The following is a 19,992-nucleotide window of genomic DNA, read 5'->3' on the forward strand; positions in this document are numbered from 1 at the left end:
TCTCAATCCTCTCTTTCATGAACATGCACAGCACTTTCTGATGAAGATAAAGATTACCCAAGAAGCTCCCAGCTCAAGTTAAAAGGAGAACAAATGAGATAAGGGCAACATGGAGGGGGGTGAGAGGGAAGAGGGAAGAAAGGGAATGGAGGAGATACTGGCTTGATTATCGGAAAAAGTAATTCAGATCACTGATGCTAGTGAGTTTTCCAGATTATGAATAAGTTTAAAGGCATTTTTCTCAATGTGGCAGAGGCCACTGTTTAAGTCTCATTGAAGTTAATTTTGTGAAGGGGAATAAGGTGGGAGGAAGAAAGAGTGAATGCATGCCAGATGGGGTTTAAGAAGAGAAATCCAGGCACAGAGACAGCATGAAAAGAGCTTGCAAGCAGGCATATGAGGGGAACACAAAAGGAATGGAGGGAGGGAGTGAATGGAGATGGGGGAGGGCCAGGCTGAGCAGATGGAGACAGCAAGAGAAGGAGGTTGGGCAGGCAATAAGGGGATTTACTTGTAGAGAGGCCTTGGAAAGTAAAAGTAAGCAGTTTGGCGTTGGATAAGTGGTGGGGAACGGAGCTCACAGGGAGCCCCTGGGTGCTGAATGCAGGTGATGGTGCAGAGCTTGGCAACATGGACAAGTTTGGTTGGGTCTGAAAGGGATTGAATTCTCTTTCTGGGGTCAGACCCCACTTGGCACCCCTGGAGACCAAGGCCTTGCTCCAGAGTTGCAGTGATTTCACAGAGAGAAGGGGTGACCTTGTTTAAAGGTACAGGGAGCTGTATTTATCTAAGACCTTTCTGTGGAGTCTTTCATTGTGCTCAGCATTGCAGCCATGATTCATGCACAGTCATAAAGATGTTAAAATGAAACAAGGTACCAGCTCCTAGAAACCCAAACATGTAAAATATGTCAAGGGGACAACTCAGAAAGACAAGAAGGTAAAGCTCCATGTACAGAGACATGAAAGATAAGGAGATAAAAATGATCTCAGTCATGCTCACAGCTACAGAAATAGACAGCAGATACGTTTAAAAGATTTCCAACATAAAAAGAAGGTGTAAAGAACTTCCACCACCTGTTACTGTGGAATATCTGCTGTTTCCTGGTAGAGGTGATGCCTGTCTGCATGAACTTTGGGTTGTCAATTTTGCTTCATCATTGCAGGCCATTATTAAGGGAGAGGGAAAAGAGGCAAACAAATAACAGTTTGGATAGCTGAGTAAAATGCAATGGTTATTCTGTCAGCAGGGAGCAGGATGAGAGAGCAGAGTACCGGCAGGATATGCCATCTGAGGGACTGAATGAAGAGGATGGGCATTGGAGGGGAATTCCTGTCCTGTGGGGTGGAAGAAGATGGGCTGTCAGAGGGAGAACTAATTCTGCAGCAAAGTGCCATTCCCAATCCAGGAGTGCCATCTGTGCCTTCTGAGTACCCTTTTTTAGCCCATTCACCCCCAAGAGAACCTGCTCTACTACTAGAGAAAGTCTTTTTTTTTTTATTATTTCTCATTTTAAATCTGTTTCAACTTGTGGAACAGATCAGAAAAAAGATGCTATCTGTGTTTAAATGTATCAAGTTGTCACAAAAAGTGTCTCCCAGCATGAATATGAAACGCAGGTTCTTGAACATGAAGACGGGGTCATTAAAATCTAATATTTTAAGAGATTTTGGGGATCTTTGTGTGCACATATCAGGAAGTTCCTTTAGTTTCATGTTTACATTTTTTATTTCAGACAGCTTTAAAATTGTTTTTTGTTTTGTTAATTTCATCTGGGTTTTGTTTGCTTGTTTTTGTGAACAGATTCATTTTGAAAAAAAAATCAAGGCGGGGAAATAGCTAAACTTTCTAAAAGGTGGGGTGTTTTTCCCTGGTGAGCTCAACCGGCCTCAGTGGCCAAAACTGACTGGTGGTAACACATAGCTCCTTGTGCCTCGGCCGCAAATATGTTGTTTGCAATCACCACATCAAGCAAATTATTGCTTGGGGAATTACCTTTTGGGTGAGTGTTGGGGTGATTCAGAGTGCATTCAGTTTTGTGATTCATGGAGCTGCAAAGGAAAACTGATGACTAGAGGTGGGGGAAGGAGTAAGACAATAAGGCAGAAAATCAATGTCCAGAAGGCACTTGTCATCAGGCACGTTTCAGAGTTTCTAACAATATGGGACAGTGACATTTGGCAACCACTACATTTATGCTGCATGCTTTAATCTTTACTTTCTGACAGTATTTTAATGTTTTGCAAAAACACTATTGCTAACATATGAACACTAGTATTTTTAGTTGCTTCCTACTCTTAGGTACTGTTTTATCACATAAAACAATTTAAACCAACTGTTCCAGCCAGTTACTCTTTGGAAATGCACTCTGTTCGTTGGGCTTTGTTCTGAAGTCCTTATTTGTCTTCGGTACTCCCAAATTTCTTCATGTGAAGTGCAACTTTGCTCTACTTAAACCCATTTCCTAAGCAATTTTTTTCCTAAATTAAGGGTTGCTAGAAACATAGAAGAAGCCATTGCAAATGAGCCTGTCTAGTGGTCTTGCCTTGTTTTGAGGGGGTTCACTCTTAGAAACTTTGGAAGAACCTGCAAGAAATCTCAGTGAAGTCACCTGTGGAATGAATTTCTCATGGGAGAGGATTTTTCCTTGAATTTTTCATTGAATTACTAGCCTAAATTCTGAAACTTAGGTGAACTTCTTTTCTAATTTCAAGCTTAACCTTGTTAGCTGTCTATAAACACCTCACTTCTAAAATAGCAGTGACTCCAACAGCATGGTTACACGTTGCATATTCTAAATATTTTTAACCAGTTATACAATTTTAGCACTTCTGGAGAAGAAGGAAACCTTTTTAGTTATTAACTACACTACAGTAGCCTGACTCCTCAAGTTTCTGCAAACAACCAGGTACCATCACCATGCACAAGTATTTATACCTCAATATTCAGCGTTAATTATTTAGTTAGTTCTGTGTGCCATTTGTACAAACACAGTGTTCACAGAGCCCTTAAACACACAAGAACAAAATATTCCAAGGATTAAACATGGGCTGAAATGACCTGTCAGCTGAGGATGCTCAGTCAATGTCTGTGCTTGGAATATGCAAAAGTCTAACAAAACCATGATTAATAATGTGTATCAATGGAGTCAAAAGGCCCATTTGATTAGGCTTTTATGGGAAGTACAATACAAATAATTATGCCAAAGATAAAGAAATTCAGAAAAAGTATTTTTCAAGTAAACATAGCATTTCTCAAGCAGCAGGACATAATGGCTTTGAAGTTCTCTGTAAAGTCAGAATTATCCCCACCATAACTTATGGTGAGTAACCTAATCAGGCAGCGACACTAAGGAGGAATGAACCTTAAACAATTTCTTAGGTGTATTAAGTGCAAATGGGCTTTTGTATATTATTTATTCCTTTTGTCTCACATGATTTTCTTTTAAAACTATACTTATTGTAGAGAACTATAAAGAAATCCCTTTTATTCTGCAGTTAATGCAGGGCTTGAAAAATGTACCTTCTGTCTAAATAGCCAGTGAAGATCATGTCTACAAATGTGGACAGTTTGGTTTGGTGTCATGTGTGAAAAGCCCAGTCGTAATTCTGCTTTCTCTGGTTTTCAGAGGACTTTGTTTTGTTTTGTTTTGTTTTCAAACATGCTTAGAAGGCACATGTTGATGAATCAGCAAAATATGAGTCTTGTTAGCTTTTTAAGTGATTTTCCATCTGGTAGATTCATTTAGTTAGGGTGGTGGGCTTGAAGTTATTCTGTTGCTCATTTCATGCAATTCAAATACCTGCATGGGGATTCCTAAATTTCCAGTGCTCCTACAGACATAGATCTACTCTTGTCCCATGTAACTGCAGCAAGTACTCACCTGTAGCATAAGGCTCAGATAATTTTCATTTTTTGCCATAGAAAGAAAGAAAACCTCATCTCAGCCAGATCCCTGTGAGCTACAGATGGAGAGGATTTGAAATGGAAAAAAACAGAAGTATTAGGAAGAGTGAATAAGGCAGTCTGACAAGGGAAGGGATGAAAGAAAAGGCCAAAACCATGTGGTCTGGCTCTTTTCTTTGATTGTTGTAGAAATAAACCCAATCCACTGAAGTCCATGGCTTTATGCTGGCACAAAGCAGAAAAGAATCAAGTGCAAGGTTTCAGGCAAAGCAAGGACACAATCTTTCACATAGGTAAATGAGTGAATTATAGTTGTTTATCTTGGCCTTCTCATCAAGAAGACTGTTTTATGGTTTGGGAAGTAAGAACTTAGAGGGTCCATTAGACAAGTATATTTCTGATTGCCTGAAACTGCTGAAAGGGTATGGTAGAATTTAAAATAGCTACCAGCTAAACAGTAAAATACTCCCCCAGAACTCCAAGATGGTGATTCCACTTGGGACCACTTACTTTTCCATTCCCTTTCTCTACATTTCCCTTCCTTACGAATTCTAACATGTCATCTGATAAAACAGCTGTTTTGCGTTTTTCTTTTGTATATTTTCATGCATTAGATTTCTAGATCCTTTCCATTACTTCCTACATTTATTCGTGCATTTTCTTAAGAGTGCTGTAGTATACACTGAGATCTCTTCTCTACAGAGAAATATCTTTGCTGAAACACAGCTATGCTGATTTTCATGGAAGAGTAGTAGTGTGAATTAACTTTTTAATTGTTGTTACTCAAAACAGGATAAGCTTCAAAATGCCTTTTGAAAAACTTAATCTGACATACAGTGTAGACAGAAGTAGCTGGGGTCGGGTGATTTGTGTCCCAAAAAGGAGTACAGGTCAGTGCCACTGCAGGAACTGCTGCTGTGTCAGTTACATCTATACTGCTGTCTGAAGCCCAGCTATTGGAAAAAATCTAAGAAAAACTTCAGAAGCACCTCAAACTGTGTACCAGGCTTCAGTGTGGTTCACATGGATCAAATAATTTCACTTGGCAGAGTAATGCAGTGATATCATGAAAGCTCTTAATACTAACAATGCACTACTCTTTAGGTGGGAGTCTTCCTTCTACACCAAGGCCAGGCCAGATATCTGTTTACAAAGATCAAGTTCTCACTTACAAGAAGGTAGGTATAACTGGGGAGGTGGGGGCTTTTTTACATCTCGCTATGAGCAAAAAGTAAGCCAAGAAGTTGGTGGAGTTTGGGTGGGGTTTTTTGGTTTTTTTTAGTCAAATAACAGGTCAGTTGCTGTTGTTTGGAGTTTCTAAATGTCTTCTCAGATTAAATTAAATCATTTACATACATTGGAAATTAATGTTTGGTAGATCAGACTTACACAGAAGACTGGTAGTTCACTGACAATGAGGAATGGTTTGATCTCAGCCATGAGTGTGGTTTTGAAAAATTACACTTCTGTTGAATATGAGGGTTCGTTTTAAAAACTCTTGAGTGTCATGTTTAACAAAGAAAAATAGCCGTGGGAAGGGGGAAAACAAAGGAGAGCAGAAGTTTGTTTTCCTTAAAAAAGCAGCACAGCAGGCACTAAGGGCATCATCCCCTTGGTGGCTGAGACAGCAGGAGGGTTTTCAGGCAGGGCTGGAGCTATGCTTTTTGGGTCGCTACCCTACTGGAAGAGCTTGTCTGCTTGCCTTCCTGGAAAGGCAGAGCAGGCAGCCAGGTGCCCTCTGGCAGTCTGCGGCTTTCAGGATCTGCTTACTTTGCCTCTGCCTGAAGCCAGTCCCAGCCTGGGCTCCTTCCTCATACTTGAGATGGATGAGAAAACAGAGGGTGATATTGCAGACCTAGGAATGGTGGGGAGGGGACACCAGAATACATCTGTGTCTCTTTTTCAACAGTCTTTTATAACTCTTTTTTAAAACTTCCTGCATAAATTTAGGGGGAAAAATGAAACTTCTGTGCTTCTTCCTCTGTAAGGCAGCATTAGTGAAAAATGTTTCCCTGTTTTACAGAGCTGTCAGGCAATGTCTTGAGTATTTGTGAAGCCTGCAGAAATGTTGGGTGCTGTAGACCACCTGAGAATGAAGTGCTTATAGCTAAAGGGAAGACAAATGCCTTGCTGGCATAAGGAAGGTGACAAATTGAATTTATTTATTTTTTGGGGTCTGGACTTGTTTTGTAATTTCTTTCCTATATGCAAGTAAGATTGTGTTAGCAGAGTTTACAGATTATAAAATTTGAGAGGCCATTTTCTGCACAGAGAGGAACTGGTACAGAATTTGGTATGATTCAGAGAGCTCTGAAGTCTGTATGACTGGAAGCAGAATGAAGCATAGCAGTACAAAGTGCAAAATCATTCACCTAGTGACAAAATATGAATATTGTCTTTGAGCTCATCAGTTGGAAACAACAAAGAGGAAAGAAAGTGCTCATGGCTATGTTCATAACAAAATGACTTGGTCAACAGTGACTCCTCCCACCCTCCCAGTACTGTGACCATTACATATCAGGCAAAATTTCTGCAAAAGGACAGGGGAAACATTTAAGCTGCCTCTAAAACATTAGCAAGAATCCATCTGCAGAGCCTTAGCAAGAGCCTCTCTGCAACTTGTAGTAGTTATTTGTATTGAGCAAATGAATTCCAAGCAGAAGAGATATAGTGGAGGGCTTGTGAAGTGGGACATCAGGAGACAGAGCTACTGTTATATGAAAGAACTAATAGATTGTGCCTTGATTAGTCAAGGAAAATGGTCTGGGAAAGATTCTACTGCTCCTTTTAAATACCAAATATTAAAAAGGTGGAATATATTTTTAAAGCTGGTCCAACAAAAATGGCCATACATTTATTTTGGCTGGAAAATAGGAGAAGGCAGGGTGAGATTGTGAATGACCTTTTTACTGTGGCACTGGAAGCTATGTAACTGATTTTTGGGTGTGTGACCAGTCCACAATAGTAGGGACTAACGTCAGGGATCACGGGATCCCTTTCAGGCCTCTGTTTCAGAGCTCCACTAAGCTGGAAGAGAGTGGTGGACTCCACATGGCAGCACCTGAAGCCAGAGCCTGGTTTCTAGGCAAGTGGGAAGTGCGTGGGTTTCTCTCCTATGGCACATGCCATTTCCCTCTCATCAAAATTCTGCTTGATTGTCTCATTTTTGTTTCCTACACCATTTAAAGGTTCCCTTGTCTCCCTTTCCCCTTAATTTAAAGCCCTGCTCCACAGATCATTTACAGCTGCATTAAAGTTATCCTGTTATTCTAGAGCTTCATGGGGCTGAAATAGTGAGAAAATCAACTCCCATAGTTTTTTAGGTAAGAAAAACTGTCTACAGTTTTGAGTATGTATTAAGATAAGCCATGTGCAGAGCATGTGCTGATAAGCAGGAAAAGCTATTGGCAATAAAATTTTCTGCTTTTCTAATAGTGCTTTTCAGATTTTATTTATTGAAGCCCCATCCAGTCAAACCACAACTTGGGTTAGAAAAACTCCACATACGTTGGGTGAAAACTCCACATAGAAATTTAGTTAAATGGAAGGTCTAGAGTCTCACAAAGGAACCCTTCCTCCAGAAATAGACTCAGAGTTGCTCCTGCATTACTGGCTTGTTTTGTCTGGATGTCAATCTGCACTGAAAAAAAAAGAAGGTAATGATAGGTAATTATATCTGAGTGTGCATGAGCCATATCAGATGTAGAGATGGTCTGATATAATGCGGGTGTTGGGACTACTGCATGATTTACTTTTTCTTCTCTTAGAAACTACAAACTAGAGGGCTTGCCAGAAGCTTTCTCAGTGTAGGGATTCTGAGTTATGGGGTTTGGTGGAAGCCACATCGTTGCTTTGCTTTGAAAATAGTCAGACCCAAGGTGCAGCATTTACATCTATGCAGACTGTATCCAGCAAGAGAAAGCTGAGCTGAGGATATACCAGAGATTGTTTCAAGTAGGTTACACTGTGCTTTCCCTTCTGATTTTGTCCTAAAGGTGCAGGAAATTTTCAGAAAGAAAAAAAATCAGTTCAAATAAACTTTGCAAAAATCTGCTAAATACTCAGGTCTGTTCTTTCCAAAAGTGAGGGTAGTATACTGCTCTCTATTTGTTTTCTATATAACAAAACAATTAATATATTTTAAAATCCCCATCCTGTTTGGCTAGCACAAATATAAAGCTTGATAGCCTGAACAGGACTCCTGTCAGTTATAACTATGGGATCCAGTTTTACTTTCTTTCTAAGGAAAACACATAAAGAAATTATTTGTGCCTGTTTTATTTCTGAGCTGCTGATCTTGTGTTACCATGGGGGTAGGATGTTTCCTATTTGTTCTGCTTGAGCTCCATGGTCTGTACTCAGTCTCCCAAACATTCATTCAGAGAACCCATGTCCAGCAGGAGAGGTGAGCAACTTCCTGTCTCTGTGGCCAAGGTGATAAAACAGTGCTGCTTCATTTCTACCATCCTAAAGCCTCCTCCACAGGCAACTCTGGGCTTCTGGTAGAGTTTCTGTCCTTCCTCTTCCTCTACTTCAACAGCTGACCTTTATTTAGACCCAAGGTTTGGGAAGAGTCCCCCTCCCCTTGTGGGTACCAGAGCTTACTATGGGGCTCAGCCAGCAGAAGAGCAGAAAGATGTGCTTCTGCTGGAGAAAGACTTTGGAAGTAGTACGAGGAAAGTAGGTGAAGAACTTGTTGCAGCTGAGAGAACAGGGATGCTGCCAGTTTGAAGTATGTTTGCTAAGACATAGCACATGTGACAGCATGGGGAGAAATGGTGAAGTGAAGGATGGATCATGCATGAGGGAGAAAAAGCTATTGGAATAATAGGGGCTTCTGGATAATGGTAAAGAAGATAATGGGAAATAAGGAAACAAAGAGATAAAAGAGAATGAATAAAGGTGTATGACAGTAGTGTCTTATTTCTAGAGGAGAATTGTACTGAATCAAATAAGCTTGTCTTCAATGGTCTAGGGTTGCATATGTGAGATGGCATTTACTCAGGGAGGATGGCAGTAATACCCCAGCCTTTTATGTTGTGGTCTTCACATGCTGACATTAAAGTATTGTCTAAGGGAAATCTGTACTGTTATGTTGATTCTGCAGCTAGAGAAATACTGTCTGTGTGCGAGAGAAAGAGAGGGGGGAAAAGACAAAAAAAATAGAGGGAGAAGTGTGAAGAACAGACAAGAAAAAGATAGCAAGTATGTCCTAGGGTGGAATATAAAGATAGCAGGTACCTGTTCATAGTGTGTGCATGTACAGTGCTGCTGTAAAGAAATAAGTTGTGTTGAATTTCTTGGTTCCTAAAGTGAGGATTGAATAGAGAAAAGTTACTTAGATAATAAACTTTTTTCAGTTTTATCAGCTTGATTGTGGTGCTGAATGAATGCGTGTTACAGCAGCATCAGTCTGAGAGCTCACACAGGACAGCTGTGTGCATACAACAAACTCCAAGAGTTCAAGATTTCATTTAAAAGTCAATCTTTCTAGTTTTCAGGATTACAAAGGTATGTTTCTACATAGAAACAGAACATGGATTTGAAACCAAACTGTTCTAGAAAACATGTTAAATGATCTGTGGTTGCTAGAAGTATGCATTTCTTTGTACTTTTTATCTCCTCAGGGTATTAACTGTAAGTCCTGTTCCTCACAGGGGGATAGCTTGGTAATTACTGCAATGCAACTGAAGGAAGGAGGAATTCAAGTGAAAAGGAAAAAGCATTCCTCTAAAAAACCGCTTGTTTCCCTCAAGCAATGCTCAGACATCACAAGGTGCAAATGTAGGTAATTCTAAAGGTTAGACTCAGTCTCTTTTTTTTTTTTTTGCACCTGCTGTTAATATCAAAGAGAACAAAGTCTTACACTTAAACTCAGAGTGGAAATTGCTAGTTCCATCAAAGAATTTGCCAGTGATGGAGCAGAAGAACTTCTCGTGAACTGTGCAAAGCATCTTGGGGAAAAGTCTGCTTCTTTTTACTGGTTGTAAAATTTTGGAAAGTGAAGAAAGGGGTTGCAAGAGAGATTATTGGCAGAAAGCTGGCATTCCTTTTGGGACAGTAGCTTTGTATGGTCTGTGCTACGTGCTAGCAAGATGCACACACAGCTCATGGTGAATCAGTACAATATAAGCCAGTATTGACCTTTTCTTTTGGATTTTTGTTAAAACTGTTCTTTAATTCATGTAAAGAATAGAATTTCCATGTTCTGATTGAACACGGAATTGAAATACTTATTTGTCTCTAGCAGATAGCTAATTATAACAAAGTTCTGTCATAAATTAACTCCAGATTTCACTATGAAAACAGAAAGACAGAATTACAAAAATTCTGATAGCCCTATTTAGTTCTCTTGCAATAAACATGGCTATTCCAATAGTACTAGATAACAACAGTGCTGTTGCCTACCATGCCAACCATTACGTCGTTTGCTGTTTGTATTTCATTAGTACCTCAGAGGCCCTGGTCCCAGGCCAGGATCCTGTTCTGCGGGACATAATTCAAAAGATGGTCTTTGTATCAAAGACCTTGCTGTGTTTATGGTGCTTTGGGTTTATAATAGAGCATCTCAGTAAAGACAGCTGCTACTGGAGTTTTAATTTATTTAAAGGACAGTTTTTCTGGAAGGATGTCCTCTGCTTTTACTAAAATAACTTAAACCCCAAAAGACATTTCACTTTCTGAACACCCTTTAAATAAAACTAGTAAATATTTGATCTTTGTACTGCATGGGATAGCACAAAATGGTAGATGGCTTCATAAGGTTTTGTTTAGCTTCTTTATAGTCTTTCATATGAAATAAATCTGAGTAAACATATTGCAAATGTTTCCAGTTGTACCTTGACACTAGCTTTTTTTTTGTCATTTTAAAATGAATCTTATTTCACTTTTCATTACATTTTAATCTATAGCAATATGTCTACTTGAACATTTTGCAACCCGTAATGTCCTACTTTTGCACTTGAGCTATCTTCTTTCCATAAAGAATTGCAGTTTTTCCCAGAAAAATAATACTGAAAACTTTTCATAGTTTAGTGTGTTTCTAAAAGAAAAAAAAAAATAGCAGGAAAAGACCTGGTCTTCACAGCTTTATTAATGTACCCACCATCATACATCACATAGCATAGTGCTTCTAGAGAAACTTTTATCATTTACAGTTCCAGCTACAAAACCTTTCAGTTATGTTGAAAGCTGAGCAGAAAGTGAAGTGACATAAGCAAAGCTGAACGAACTACTGAAAGCAAACAAGATATTTTTTTTTCCTTTTTCTATATGTCTCTTAACAGACCTGGACTTCTTAAAAAATGTGTTGTTTTGATTTTCTGAATGAATTGCAGTTCATTTTGGATCTCCCAGTATTTCTTCTCCACTTGGACTAGGTAATTCCCCGAAACATTTTCAAGATGGCTTCTAGGACATGTTTGCAAGTTACCAACACTGAGAGTTAATATTCTTGTGGAAAAGAGATGGCTTGGATGGGTGTTTGTGGGATTCAAAGAAAATGGCTGATATATACCCTTTAAACAAATTTACTCCTTGCATGAGTGCAGTGTTTGAGAATAATCCTTTGTAAAAAAGAATCCCTTAAGGAATGGTGTTATTTATAAATTATTCTAAGGCTTTATTGAACAAGACTTTAGAACAATGTCCTTTCTGGAGGTTTCTAATTTATGATAGCAATTGGACTGGATGATAATTGCTATATTCTGTGGGATCATTTATTAGAAAATTCCTAGGGGGAAAAAATTATTTGGGGCTGTATTTACTCAGCTCAACAGCTTGAGGTTTAGCTGCATTTATCCTTTCACTCTACCTGCCCCACCTTTCCAGCAGGTTGCCTTCTCTCTATTTCATTGTGGCTGCTTCTGCCGCACCCGCATTCAGGTGGTTGGTTCCATCAACTCTCTCATCCTCTACTGCTGTCATCCTACATTTTTATAAACTCCTTTTCCCCATAATCTGTCTTATTTCTTCTTCTTTTTTTCTTCCCCCAAGGAACTGATCATATATAATAGAATGAATTCTTAGGATATAAGGATAAGAGGATTCACCAGGCAAAAGAGTGGGACCGGACAAAAAGTGATACACTGTCATTCTTAAAATGGAGCAGACAGAATTGGGAAATAACAGATATTGGCTTTAAGCTGTATTTAATACCAAGCAACCTTTGTTATAACTTGATTTTACTTTTTCCCCACAATGTTTTTCTTCAAGTGTTCTAAGATTTCCGAATCATTGCCAAATAGGCTTATTTGTTGCTTTCAAACCAGGCGTGTTCCTGTAAGTACGATGCATGTTAGACCTCCTCATGTCTTCATTGGGCACTCTGACTCCTGAGTTGTCATGAAATCATATTTACCCATGCAAATACAACTAAAGATTTTTGCTCATGGTTGTGCTCTCACGGGGCATTCATATCAGAACCCTTGCACCTGACGCAAGGGGATGCATCAGAGTATTTTAACTTGCATTACTTGTGTTTCAGAGTTTTTAAAATCCTTTTTAGGGGGGATGATGTAGCAAATCTCACTGTTTCATATCAAAAATTCCTATTGCAGTGGCTGAGACTTTTCTGGTAAATGATGTGGGTGTATGGTTAGTACCACAGTGGGATCAGTGACTTCATCTCTCTATGGCAATGGAAATTGTGATGCTGGCTGAGCAATGAAAACCCAGATTGACATTGAAGAGCAAATGTGATTCATCACTAATTTATCCCCAGGTATTGAGATGGCCATGAAGCATATTTAACTTGTCTGCAAATCAGTATATTTTACAAATATATATTTACAGAGCTTGAAAATTAATTTTCTCTGTCATCTAATTTCTTTTTTGTGATTGTTTTTGCTTGCCCAGTCAAGAAGCAGGTGACCAATCAGGTATGAATTGCCAATGGTTAATGAAAACTAATCTAATGAATAGTTTGTAAATAACCCTTAACCTGAAAGCTGCTTTTCTAGAATATCTGATAATTTCTTACAAATCAAAATGTGTTTTGCTTGGTTTGATGATTATACACGTACATATTTATACATGCACAATTGACATGCCTTGTATAAATAGATAGATATCCAGTGTCAGGTATTAATATTTGAACAACTGCAGTTTGGGTGAACAGCAACTGAAGAATTTAGCAAAGATTAGCACAGTTAAACAAGATTTCTGCACTTACAAATTGACGATGTAAAGTTTCAGAAATTTACTCTTGGTATCGACAGAACAATTGGGACTAATCTGTCTAAAGCAGTTACTTTAATTTTTTCGGGTGACTAGCTCTTGTTTTTTGTCGGTCATTTCAGTCGGATTATCTCTAATTTTAAACATTTTAGTATTAGAGATTTTCTAATAAGAAGTTGTTAATTGTTAAAAAAATAGGCTGCAATAACAAAACACAATTCACTAAAATTTTGTTTTCATTAGCTAAGATTTCTCTTGGAGAATTTAAATGTTTGCTGGATCTCTAGTCATTGTGCAGCATTTACCACGGAAAACCCTCTATATTTAATGGACTTAAGGAAATAAAAGCATCTCACACAAATAGACGTGAGATATAAGTTATTAAACCGTTTTGATAAAGTCATACAAATATACTAAGAGGAAGTGAATTACAGAAGCAGATTCAGTTTTCTGCATTTCAGTTCAGGATTTTTAAGCAACAGGAGGTTTTAAGAACCATGTAGATGGAAACACTTTAGTAAAACCTGCCCTATCTGAGTTTTTTTGTATTGTTTTGCAGTTTTTTTGTTCTTTTAATTAGAGTTTTTAATATGTTTTTGCATTTAAAACCTTTTGCAGACTCTGTGGATTGTTTCTTACTGTTACAGAACATTCAGCTGCTGGAAATGCACTTTAATTTGAAAGCGTTGTTATTTTCAGAGGAGCATCTCTTGCAGCCTTACAGATTGATACATAAAGACTAACAGGAGCTGGTGGGTATTTTAGCATTAAAAGAAATCCCGAAATGATAATATAAAATACTTCAACGATTTGAAATAAAAGCCAAAAGCGTAGGTTTATACTGTTTTCAAAGAAGGAGTCGAAATTCGAAAGAGCGACCCTAATTTTGAAGCGAAATAAGAAGACTGCGGTAGTTTGACGAGGACTCCCGCAGACACCTGGACCCAGTAACGCAGCACCTAGAGTGGCGGCGGACGACACAAAGGTCTGATCTCCGGGAAGGTAGAGGAGGAAAACAGAATCTCCCGCGTTTCGGGTGCCCTGCTGGCAGCGACCGCAGAAACATCTTTTTCGCCAGCGCCTGCAACGGTTCCAGCGGTGTCCGCTCCAGCCGCGCTCCGCGGGGCAGCGCCCGCCCTGGCTGCGCAGGGGCCCCGCCGCATCGCAACAAAATCTGCTGCCAGCGGCACGGCGGCGGCCCCGGCTGGGTGGGCACCACCGCTGCCGCAGCTTCTCCGCCCGCTGGTGGGTGGGAGCTCCGGGCGGACGCGCCGTCTGCCCGAGGAGCGACGTTCCCTCCGCTCCGTCCAGGTACCTGCGGCAAGGAAGCCGCGGCCGCGCCGTCCTCCCGCGGCGGGGTGGCCCTGCGGCGTGTGAGGTCCCCCTCAGTCCAGCCCTGCAGGTGCCCCCCGCGCTAGCGGTCGGCGCCATGGTGCCCGAGGGAGCTGCCAGCCTGGTGCTCTGGCAGCGGGCACTGAGCCCCAGCGCCCCTTCCGAGGGTGGGGAACGCCCCGCTGCCCGGCAGCTGCCCGCCGGGCGAGGGGAGGCGACGGCCGGGCAAGGCGACCGCCGTCCAGGTGAGCTCCGCCGCCTGCACGGGGGGCCCCGAGTGATAAACGATGCTCGCCCGTTCCCGCCGCTGACAGGGCTGAGGGGCGAGGCTGTCCCGGGAGGGCAGCCGGCGGAGGGCTGTCCGCAGCCGGCGGAGGGCTGTCCGCAGCCCGGGAGCTCCGTCGCGCTCATCAGCGGCGCGGGGCGTCAGCTCTACGGCGCCTGCCGTCCCGCCTGGCCCGAAGGGATTGCCCCGGCAGGGCTGAGGATAGCCCTGCTGCCGATTGGTGACGCCGGCTCCCTTTCCCCGCTGCCAGAGGTGAACTCTGGTGGGCTCGGACCTCTCTGCCCGCCTCTCGACGGCCGCTGGCACCCAGGACAGAGGGAGTTTAGGGCGAAAACGAAATACGCAGGGCCAGGGCTTTCAGCGCTGTCCTCAGGCCCTCTCCGATTTGAGCCCATCTTCGGGCTTCCCTTGACCGGCCGTTCCCCCGACAGCTGCCCCGCTGAGGGACACGGTAGCGCTGCCCGCCGAGGCGCCGTGCAGGCGGGACGGGCGGACTGCGCCCGGGCTGGCGGGGCGAGGCGGCGGCGGCGGAGTGCTCCCCCGACGGGGGCTGCGGGTCGGGACCCCAAATGCCAGGGGACATCAGCGCCGGTGCTGGGTGGCGGCTGGCCGCTGCGACAGGCTCGCTGACGAGCAGCGGCTCCTTTGCCGGCGGAGCAAGGCCGGTGGCAGCCCCAGGGCCACTCTGCATACGAGGGAAGGGTCTGCGACGGCCCCTCGGGGGGCCGGAGGGCTGGGGCTGAGGGGTGGGTGGCTGCTAGTGTGCCAAGTTGTGGGGAGGGCGGGGAGGGGGCTGAAACAAACACGTGTGATGGGGAGGGACTGTGCCTCTTCGCATAAGGACGGTGTTGGATGTCCCATAGAAACGGAGGGGCAGTTCTGTGGCGTGTCCATTCCAGGCACCGCAGGGCGTCTGCCTTTTGATCTCAGCGGCTGGAAATATACGTTTAAAATAATGAGACCGCATAGGGAGGATCTTTTCCTACTGTCTCTCCTCGCGTTCCCTTTAGGTAACCGCTGTGCCGTAGTTCCCGTGTGCGCGCCTGGCAATGAGAGGATGGGAGGGAGGGAGGCAGACTGGGAAGCGCTGGCTCCGCCAGTGGGCGTTTTCTGGCGGCCGGGGCTGCTGCTGGAAGCGGCACTGCAGTGATTGTATCTGCCTCTTTGCAGGCGAGCGCGCACATACGGGGCAATATTTGCCTCGCTCGAAGAAAATACAGATTGTTGCCGTTTTCTTGCTCTGAATGTGAGGTGGGAGCATGGGGAAAAGCGGACTTTAAAAGGGGATTGGAACCGTTTAGCGGTCAGTAGCGCCCTGTCCCTCTGGCCTAAAGGGGGAACGGAAATGTGAGGATTTTATGAGGGCGGGGAGCCGGAGTGCGAAGGAAATAGTGGCCGGGGGTTGCCGGAGGGAACGAAGGACCTATCCACGGTAACCCCTGGTTTGGCTCCGTCCTTTTTCGGCTTCCTCTTTCGCTTTAGTCCTAGGCGTCCTGCCTTAAACTGCCGGGAAAGGGAGGGAAGAGCGGAAGCATGTCCAACCCGGAGAAGCGGATCTTATCCCGCCCCTCGGCCCCCCTGGCTGCAGCACTCGGGGAAAAGCCCGGCTCCGGCAGCCGCCTGCTCCACTCCCATGGCCAGAGCGGTGGAGGTGGAGGCAGCGGCGGGTCTCCTCCTCCTCCCCCCGCTCCTGGAGGCGGCTCGGCTGCCTACAGCTCCCTCTCTGTCCTCCTGACAACCACCAGCAGCAGCAGGAGCCGCGCTGCAGGGACAGCCTCTTCTGCCGTCTCCGCCAGCATCGTCTCCAGAGCGGCAGCGGCTCCTTTCCTCGCTCCAATCCCCTCCTTTTCCTCCGCTTCTCCATCTTCTTTTTACTTCTTGCCGCCGCCTCCTCGTTTCCCCTCCTCGTTTTCCTTTAACCTCACAAGTCTCCAAGGGAGGGAGGGAGGAGGAGAGGCAGCGAGAGCGGCAGGAGGAGGAGGAGGAGGAAGAGATGTTGGCGGAGCAGCAGCAGCAGCAGCTCACTTGATCGCCCATCCAGGCGGCAGCGGCAGGAGGAGACTCTTCTGTTCTTCCTCCATCCAGGGCTTGCTGCTCCGTTCCGCAGCCGGCGGCCCTCGGCAGCACCACTCCCGGCCCCTCCTCTCCCCAGCCGCCTCTCGCCCGTGGTCCTGCAATTCCCTCGCTGCTGCAGCAGCAGCCCGCGGCGACGGGATCCGAGGAGGCGACGGCCCCGGCGGGAGCAGGACTCCTAGGCGGCAGCAGCGGCAGAGAGGCGCCTTCTTCTCCTTCTCGTCTCCCCTGCTCCTAGGGCCAGACATGGAAGATGGATCTAATTCTGCAAGCTGCTTTAGGAGGTTTACGGACTGTTTCTTGAATACAAGTAGGTACCGGAGCGCTGTGCCCGGCGGCGGGTCGCGCGTGTCTCGGGGGAAGGCGAAGGGCTGTGTCCGAGGCTGGGTGCATGCCTTGTGGAAAGGGCATTTCTTTGTGAGTGGGGGGGAGGCGAGGACACAAAGGGGCCGTATACGTGGGGCGTGCGTGGACGCATGGAGGAGCGGCCGGGTGTGTATTGAGGATGCACGGACAAAGGGGATGCTCAGTGTAACTGAATGCTCTTTGTGGGAGCTGGCTGTTAACGCCTCGAGGATTTCGGCATCATTCCGAGATCAGACAACTCAACGTATATGTATGTCAGCCCTTTACTTGATACATGCTTAATTTGCTCAGGAATGACACGTAGGGGATTGGAGACTGTCCCCCCTACTTACTTGAAGTAACAATAAGGAAGCATTATGGTATTGGCAGTTGACAGAAATGCGGCGACGGAAGACCGAAAAGGGTGAAATGGATCGCTTCTTTCTGCATCCCCCGTCAGATCTGCCACGCGCGGTCACATTCCATATTTCTGATCCGGCTTTGGTACCGGGTGCCGCCTTCCACTGGCCGTGGCTCGTTGTAAGGCGGGCCAGGAGCCGGAGAGGAAACATGTGCTCCTTGCTACTGGGGGGTTGGCGCTGGAACGGGGGTAGTGACCGGCTGGTGGGGAGGGCGGAATAAAGGGGGCACTGAGGAGCTCCGTACAGGGCGCCCCGCAGCCAGCCGTTCCCAAACCCTCGCCGGCTCCCACCGAGCCCGAACGCGGGGGAAGGGCGCGGGGCCGCGCTCTTGCCGTGCCAGGAGACGAGAGTGGGGCCGGAGCTGCCGCTCGGCCTCCTCTTGGTGCGGAGCTTGGCGAGTGCCCTCCCCGTGCTGGCCGGGGGAGTCCGGCGGGAGCGGCCCGAGCCCCGAGGCGGGCTGTGGGAGCGGAAAGGAGGGCTTCGCACGGCAGAAACTCCCCATTCTCAGGGATGCGGCCCGGCTCCCCTTCGGGTGTCTCGCCCCGAGCCTCCCGGTGCCGCCAACCCCGCTCCGAGGCGGTTCCCTGACACGCCGCGTCCCGCAGGGTGGGCGCCCCCGGGGCTGGGGCCGCTCTGGAGCACCCGCAGCTTCGGGCCGAAACCTCCCGGGGTCAGGTGGCCCTTCCCTTCCCCACAGCCAGGAAGGGAAATGTGCTGGGCTTCGGTGTGGTAATGGGACGAATGAATTTCCAAGCGGAGCGTGTTATCTGGGCAGAAATATTTTTTTTTTTTATTTTATAAAAAACTTTTTTTCTTGCCCAGTATTTTGATGCTTAGGTAACTTCAATCAGCTGTGGCTATTTCTTTCTTTTTGTGACAGTTCTTTAATTTGTAGATATATGTCTTAATGTGTCCCTAGACTTGCATTTTAATCTTTTAGTATACTTTGATAAAGGTGGCTTTTTGGATACAGGTGAATCGTATATAGTTCACACATGTATTCATTTTGGGTGTGTGTGTGAAGAACTATAGAGATGTTCGCTGAAATCTCATTATTTGTCTTATTGTCTTACAGCTGTCTTTAGCACAAGAGCCTGCAGTTGTGGTAGTACTAGTGTTCCACGGTAGAGGTGAATAAAAATGATTATATATTTGCTGGACTGTCTTTTTGAAACTTTATTCAATAGTTGATCGTGTTACAGAGCCACATACTTGTTTAGTCTTGAGGCCTGAAGGGAATCCTAAGCTTTTGTAGTTTTAATTTTCTCTGTGTTTGAGGGGGTAGAATGATGCCATGCATGTTTTAAAATAAGTGGTCTTAGGAGCAAGGGACCAAGCCAGGGAATGTGTGTCATGTAGGGCAATTCACTCCTATGCTAGATTAGGAAAAAGATGATGTGGAAAACATAGTCTCTGTTCAAAACAGCTTTAAAAGTAGTGGTGAATTCAACTTAAGCTATTTTATGAACACTTGAACACAACGAACTTGGTCATCTTTCACTGATTGTGACCTCTGACTGAAGATTTTCCGGCAGGCAGGAAAGGAGCAGAACTATTCTTTCCCCTGTGAATTGACTGACGTCTAAGAAGACATGCAGCCTCTCTCTCTGTGGAAACACTTTTCCATGTTCTGCAGCCTGCTCTCATGCAACTTTCAAGAACTTAAATGTCTTATATCTCTATTCTTCTCTTGAATGTGATTGAAATTGGCCAATGGGCTCAAAAGATATTAATGAGATCAGATGGACACACGTCCCCATGCATTGCATATATACATATGTGGACACCTCCCTCCCTCCCCAAGTGATTGCATAACTGATTTCCTTAGGAAACCAGGCTGAAAAAAGGAGTGGAGGAAAGTTAAACAAGATACTATTCAGATCCAGTGAAGCTACTGCAAAGAACACTTGTCAACTGTTTGGAGTACTGTGCACAGTGCTGGTTACAGTGCAGCCGGAAGGCTGTCATTGTTTTGAAGAGGATGAGATAATGTAAAATAATGAAGATAATATTCTGCATCTCATAGGTTTTGTTTCCTAAACCATATTTTAGGTTCTAAATCATACTTATATATATATACACATTTGACTTTAAAGACAAAAAGAAGTCTAAATATTTTCGCAGAGAAACTGAGGAGTTCTGTAGGGAACAGAATTGAGATGAGCCCTTTTGGAAAGGAGATTTAAAAGTGATATAACAGAATCCTTTTCACGAGTGGAAAACAGTGAAATTGCTGGAGAGGTATTCTTCTTTCACCTCTGAGCTCTTTTGACTTGTGAGCTCTCCAGTCAGGATTTTGTTAGAAGATTCTTGATATTAAAATTTTAGATTCTGCAATACACAGTTTGCGCCATATCTGACTCATTTAGTTTTCAATATTCCCAACGAAGCACTGGACTGCGGAAGCTTATATGAACTTTTTGTGGTGTGAATTGTTTTTCTTAACTGTTT

The 19,992-nt window shown here is 44.3% G+C and overlaps 1 protein-coding gene across 2 annotated transcripts in view; it reads left to right on the forward strand.

Moving 5' to 3' along the window:
- PDE10A (phosphodiesterase 10A) overlaps positions 1-19,992 on the forward strand; it is a 350,481-nt gene that overhangs the window by 162,987 nt on the left and 167,502 nt on the right. The window contains exon 1 of one of the 2 annotated variants that reach the window (XM_064648954.1): positions 15,858-17,084. The exons of the other annotated variant lie outside the window; for it this stretch is intronic. Coding sequence (XP_064505024.1) covers positions 16,235-17,084 — 850 coding nt within the window. The 5' untranslated portion in view covers positions 15,858-16,234. Of the gene's footprint in view, positions 1-15,857; positions 17,085-19,992 lie in introns of those variants that run through there. 2 annotated transcript variants of the gene reach the window in all.

Source organism: Pseudopipra pipra, chromosome 3 (assembly GCF_036250125.1).
Source record: "Pseudopipra pipra isolate bDixPip1 chromosome 3, bDixPip1.hap1, whole genome shotgun sequence".
Classification (NCBI taxonomy): domain Eukaryota; kingdom Metazoa; phylum Chordata; class Aves; order Passeriformes; family Pipridae; genus Pseudopipra; species Pseudopipra pipra.